This window comes from Gymnogyps californianus, chromosome 23, assembly GCF_018139145.2.
Source record: "Gymnogyps californianus isolate 813 chromosome 23, ASM1813914v2, whole genome shotgun sequence".
Classification (NCBI taxonomy): domain Eukaryota; kingdom Metazoa; phylum Chordata; class Aves; order Accipitriformes; family Cathartidae; genus Gymnogyps; species Gymnogyps californianus.
This window is the reverse complement of record NC_059493.1, coordinates 4145006-4151005: the sequence shown is the minus strand read 5'-3', so window position 1 is coordinate 4151005 and position 6000 is coordinate 4145006. Positions and strand designations below refer to the sequence as shown.

The following is a 6000-nucleotide window of genomic DNA, read 5'->3' as shown; positions in this document are numbered from 1 at the left end:
AGCCTCCTTACACGTTGAGACTAGTGTGCAGGGAGGAAAATGATACTTGCAGCGGAGTTTAACACTTTTACACTTAGTGCAAGCAGGATTGCTCAGGTAAGTGATGTTAGCAGCACGTGGCTTAGAGACCTTCCTGTTGCTAGCAAAAGCAATTGCAACCCCTCTAAGCACCTAAAGGCCAGGCAACAGCATTTAATAGATTCCTCTCTACTCTAGAAAGCATGCGATATGACTCTTAAGTATTTGCTTAAACCAGCTCAAGTATTTGCATTATGTTACAGGAATTTTGTTCATCATATCCAATTCAAACTTGTTTTCTAAATGAGGACACTAAGGGAAAAACTCAAGCAACTCTTCAACCCATGCAACTGTGTTCCTGTTCAGGACAGAGTATCGAACTTCAGGGAAGGATCTGCGTTGGAAAAAAGTCACAAGACAAATCATGTTTTCAGTATTGACCTTTATTGAGCAAGAACTGCTGTGACTTTTACATCAAACAACAAAAGGTTGCATACTGTGCATGTCAACTAGGTTCTCCCATGAGCAAAAGTCCACCCTAATTGCACCAGTGAGGTAAACATAATTATTTATAAGTAGCTTTTTTTAAGGCTAGGAGAGTTCTGGTTCTCATGAATATTCTATTACTGTTTTCTGTTTGGTTTTGGCTCAGTTGGTTCTTTGCATAATACATCTTAAGTCGTTCCTCAGATATATCCCTCCAACAGCTCAGGAAATTCAAAAGCTTCCTTTGCACATTTCAACTCATGCACTATTATTAGTATTATTTTTTTTTTTTTTTTAGATCCCCAAGCTCTGTGGAGGGAGTACATCTTGAGCCTGCATGCATTCCCCCCCTCCTCCCCTATATTGCACAAAAAAAGTAAAATACTGTGTGTCTGGAGCCTCCATGAGAGAACCCGTTCTGCTTTGAAGCCGTCACTCACATGCATTTTGCAGCTGTCATATGGCTTAACCTTTTGCACCAACCCAAGCTCTTTAATTTTTTTAATTTAGCTATGATTTATTTTATTCGGTCTCTTTAATCTCTTTTACTACAGCATGTGAAGTAACTTTCTCCACTTTCTTGGTGGACACTAATTTCTCCTCAAAGCTTTCTTCATGTTCCTCTACCTTCTGAGTGACTGTCACCGACTTTGTAATATATGTGGTTGTACTGTCCCCACCTTCACTAGTGATTTTCTCTGCTTTTTTGGTTACGACAATTTTCTCACCCTTATCATCAATTGGGCTCACATCTAGGCCATTGGTGACAACTCCCTTGCCTTCCTCCTCAGCCTCCTTCTCTTCCTTTTTCTCCTCCACCTCACCATTCACTGCAATGTCTTCTTTCCTGGACTCCTTCTCTACCTCTGCACTAATTTTTGTTACCTTTGTGACAGTGATGGTCTCCTCCACCACAGCCTTTTCATCTTTGACCGGGGAGGCCGGCTTCTCGGGAGAACGGGGCTTCTCCGGGGTCGCCGGTTTCTCTGGAGAGCGGGGCTTTTCTGGGGTCGCTGGCTTCTCCGGAGAGCGGGGCTTCTCTGGGGTCGCCGGTTTCTCTGGAGAGCGTGGCTTCTCTGGGGTCGCCGGCTTCTCCGGAGAACGGGGCTTCTCTGGGGTCGCCGGCTTCTCCGGAGAACGGGGCTTCTCTGGGCTTGCTGCCTTGTCTGGAGAGGTTACCTTTGGTGTCGCTGGCTTCTCTGGAGATGCTGCTTTCTCTTCCTCCTTGCCTGGTTTCTCACCACCTTTCTCCACCTTCTGTTCTTTTCCTGCTTCTGCAGCTGCTTCTTTCTGGACAGCCTTGGCCGGCTCCGTTACTGGGGATTTAGGGGGTGACTTTGAGGGAGGTGTTTTGACCTTCTCTACCTTTGCTGCTACCTCTTCTGGTTTGCCCTTGGCCTCAGCTTCTTCCCCCTCTTCCTCAGCCTCCTCCCCTTCTTCCTTTTCCTCTATTTCTTCTTTTTCAGAACCTCCTTCTTCCGCTGCATCGGATTTCGCAGCTTCTTCCTCCTCTGCTTCCTCTTCCTCCTTTTCTTCCTCAGGTGCAGCTGCTTGTTCTGCAGCAGCCTTCTCAGAAACCATTTCTTCCTCTACAGCTGCTTCTTCTGCTTTTTCTTCCTCCTGTTCTTCTTGCTGGGCCTTGGCTGCCATTTCTTCTGCAATAGCTGCTAGGGCATCTTCCATTTCAGACTTTTCATCCTCCACCTTTGTCTCTTCAATGATTTCTTCTACAAACTTGTGCTGGACCTTCAGCTTTGGTGGTTCAATTTTTGTTTTCTGAATTTTAGTGGATGCTATTGTGACAGATGGTTGTCTGTGCGTGAATATGGGTCCAGTAATGCTTCCAGAGAAGGCACTGAATCTTGTCTCTTCGCCCTCCAGTAGCTTCCTAAGGGAATCAGGAGGAGGGGGAAAAAAAAAATGAGCATAGAAACCCAACCTAAGGCACAGCTACTAGAATATTTCCCTGTCAGCAGGATGAAACCAGTTTGTATGTGGAATATGCTAGAGCTGATCAGCATAATCCATCGCTCACAGCCCCAGTTTGGCTTTCCTTGAATCAGCTCTTTTGCTAAATTCCTATTCAGCAAACAGCTTTTAGCTTGATTTGCATGTGGCAAGTGTAACACCTTTGGCTGATCAGTTGAAATTCATCCTTAATGTCAAAAACTTTATTATGCCATAAGTCAGCACAGAGTATGGCAAAATAATTAACTGCATAGGATGCATTCGGACTTAGCCGAACTGAGAATTTGACACAGCCAACAGACCCAAATCAAATATTGTGGCCGAGACGTTCAAAGCCAGTTAGAGCCTATGTCCTAGCAATAGCTTGGGCATCTGCTTTTCTTGTGTGGCTATGAAAGCTGAAGAGACTTCTGGTCAGCTCACTTTGGAAGCAAACAGCTATAGACCCTGGCGTATCTGTGTGTTTGTCTGAACAACCTCAGGAATTCAAGCAGATCTGGAGATGGGTTTTTTGTTTTTACTTTTCTTATATTCAAATGCATGGTTTTCATCTAAGCCTGTGACCCAGAAAAATCAGCAGTTCTCCGATGAGAGTTCTAAAGTGATGCAAAGGCAACTAAAAAGACCTGCCAGGTGATGGCAATAGCAAGCAATGTTCCTGCTCCAGATTAGAGTGGATGCCTTTAAAGGAAAGTTGAGCAAGAAAAGCAAAAGTGTTTGTGACAAGCAGATTAGCACTCCCTGCTTGAAACCATGATCAAGCAAGCCCACTGTCTCTCAAGCGATAAAAGGGAATTCAAGTGACAAGCACTGCTTGCTTGGCATATGTAAAGCCAAGTAAACAGGGATTAAAAATAAACTTGTCTTTTGCTGCATCTTCTGCTTTTGTAAACAAGGGCAGAATGCGGCACCAGGGTGCCACTGCACTGAGTCATGCTATCCTGTCCCCACTGGGCTCGCTGGGAGCTTTGCCACTGATTACCAGAGAGCTGGTCCCTAATGAACTCTGGTTTCTTGCTGCAAACACTCCATGGTCTGCATGGATTTTGAAACAGTTCTAATTTAGTCAAACTCTAATTTTACTTGTGTTCACTGCATGCAGATAGTTCTTATCTGTGGTAAAGCTTCCCAAGCCAGCAGCGTCTGCAGCGCTATTAATATTCCAGACATGTCCGCAATGGTCCTACTGTACCTGTATGCAGCAATTTCAATATCCAGGGCCATCTTGACATTGAGGAGGTCCTGGTATTCCCTCAAGTGGCGAGCCATTTCCCACTTTGTTCCTCTAAGCTCGTTCTCCAGCTGATGAATCGTGTCCTGCAAGGGAGACGCAGAAAACCTCTGTGACAGACATACGCTTCACGCGGAGACAGAGTGGAGAAAGTTCTCAAAAGGGACTTTGGGAAACTCTTTCCGCCGCCCCGGGAGGCAGGGCCAGGATCAGAGCAGGACCCCCCCCCGGCTCCCACCGCCCTCCCCGACATCTCCCTCCCCCTGCCGCCAGCCCTTGGGGGGCCCGGCCCCGCCGCCTCCCGCTCCCCCGGCGCCCCTCGCTGCGGAGCTCCAGCCGGGCACCGCCGCCGCCCCCGCCGGGCTCGGGGCAGCCCGGGACGCCTCCCCGCTACCTGGTAGGTGGTGAGGTCGTTGTTGTGGCGCTCCTCGATGTCGCTGAGCTGCCGTTCCAGCGACTCCTTGGTGCCGCGCACCGACTCCAGCTCGATGCTCTTGGACTGCAGCTGCCGGCGGTACTCGGCGATCTCCTCCTTGGCGGAGCGGATGGCCTCCTTGTTCTGCTCGGCCGCCTCCGTCAGCTTGGCGTAGCGGCACTTGAACCACTCCTCGGCCTGGTGCATGTTGTGGTCGGACTGGCACTCCAGCTGGGCGCGGATCTCCTTCAGCGCCGTGGTGAGGTCGGTCTTCAGGTAGTCCTTCCTCTCCACGGTGGCGTGGGACGCCTGGAGCTGCGCCAGCAGCTCGGCCACCTCCTCCTCGTGGTTGCCCCGCAGGAAGGCCACCTCGTCCTGCAGCGACTGCACCTTCTTGTCCAGCTCCGCCCGCATCAGCGAGGCCTCCTCCATCTCCTTGCGCAGGGCGCGGATGGTGGCCTCCGTCTCGTCGCGCAGCCGCGCCTCATCCTCGAAGCGCTCCCGCAGGCGCTGGATGTCCTCCTCGATGTGCTCCGAGTCCAGCTGGATCTGCGCCTTCTCGTGGCTCACCTGCTCCAGGGCTCCGCGCAGCTCCCGCAGCTCCTGCTCGTAGGCATCGCTCAGCTGCGCCCGCCCGGCGTGCTTCTGCCGCAGCGCCGCCAGCTCCGCCTCGATCTCCTTGTTCTGCTGCTCCAGGTAGTGCACCTTCTCGATGTAGCCGGCGAAGCGGTCGTTCAGCCCCTGCAGCTGCTCCTTCTCGTTGGAGCGGCTCAGCTTCAGCTCCGCCGCGCCGTTCAGCAGCGAGGACTGGCTGACGTCCAGGCTCTCGGCGGAGCTCAGCACCGTGGAGCCGTAGGCGGCCCGCGGCGGCCCCAGGTTGGGGCGCTTGTAGGAGGAGGACACGGTGCTGCCCGAGCCCCGCGACCACGACTGCGAGCGGAAGCCGCTGGACGGGGAGGCGCTGGCGCGGCTGTAGGTGGCCCGGGTCTCGGTCACCCGGCGGTACGAGGGGTTGCCCAGGGGCTCCATGGTGTAGCTCATGGCGGGGCACTCGGGGGCGGCGGCGCAGCGCTGCTCCGGCCGCCGCCGCCCCTTATATAGCCCCGCCGGGCGGCAGCGGGGCGGCCCCGCACACGTGGGGGGGGGGGGGGCGGCCTCCCCCCCGGCCCTGCCCCGGCCCCGCCTCCCCTGCTCCGCCTCCCGTCCTCGCCTCCCCCGCTCCTGCCCCCGCCCCGGCTCCCCCTGCCCTTCCCTCTTCCCTGCTCCCCCCTTCCCGGCCCCCCAGCCCCTGATGCCCCCCCCGCCGACGCCCCTTCCCCATTCCCCCTTCCCCTTGCTTCCCGCGCTCCCTTCCCCCTCTTCCCCTTTCTCCCTTCCCACCGCTCCTCCTTCCCCATTTCCCATCCCCTTCCCCCTTGCCCCTGCTCCCCCCACTCCCTTCTTTCTCCCCCCCGCTTCCCCTTTCCCTTTCCCCTGCTCCTTCCCTCTTGCCCCTGCTGCCTTCTCCCCCCTTCCCTAGGCCATCACCCTCTTTCCTTTCCTTTCTTTCCTTTCTTTCCTTTCTTTCCCTTCTTTCTTTTATTTCTTTTCTCTCTTTCTTTTCTCTCTTTTCTCTCTTTTCTCCCCCCTCCCGCAGCGGCCATGGCGGAGCGGAGCCCGGTGCCGGCACCGGGCCGCTGCCGGGGGCGGCGGAGCAGCGCCCGGCGGAGCCCGCAGGGTAGGGCCCGGGTCGGGGCCGGGGCCGGGGCCGGGGCCGGGGCCGGGGCCGGGGCCGGTACCGGCGGCTGCAGCACCACGGGCAGCTCCCGCGGGGAGCGGGGCGCGCCGGGGGCCGCCCTGCACCGGGCAGTGCCGGGGCGAGCGGGGGTGAGCAGGGGGCAGA

The 6000-nt window shown here is 54.6% G+C and overlaps 1 protein-coding gene across 1 annotated transcript; it reads right to left on the bottom strand.

Annotated features, from left to right (window-relative positions):
* Positions 1-443: 443 nt before the first annotated feature.
* NEFM (neurofilament medium chain) lies at positions 444-5159 on the bottom strand. The gene is made up of 3 exons (XM_050910203.1): positions 4098-5159; positions 3665-3789; positions 444-2392 (listed from the first exon to the last, which is right to left on the bottom strand). Exons 1-3 carry the CDS (start codon positions 5157-5159, stop codon positions 1027-1029), a joined length of 2553 nt encoding a protein of 850 aa, XP_050766160.1. The 3' UTR covers positions 444-1026.
* Positions 5160-6000: the final 841 nt, after the last annotated feature.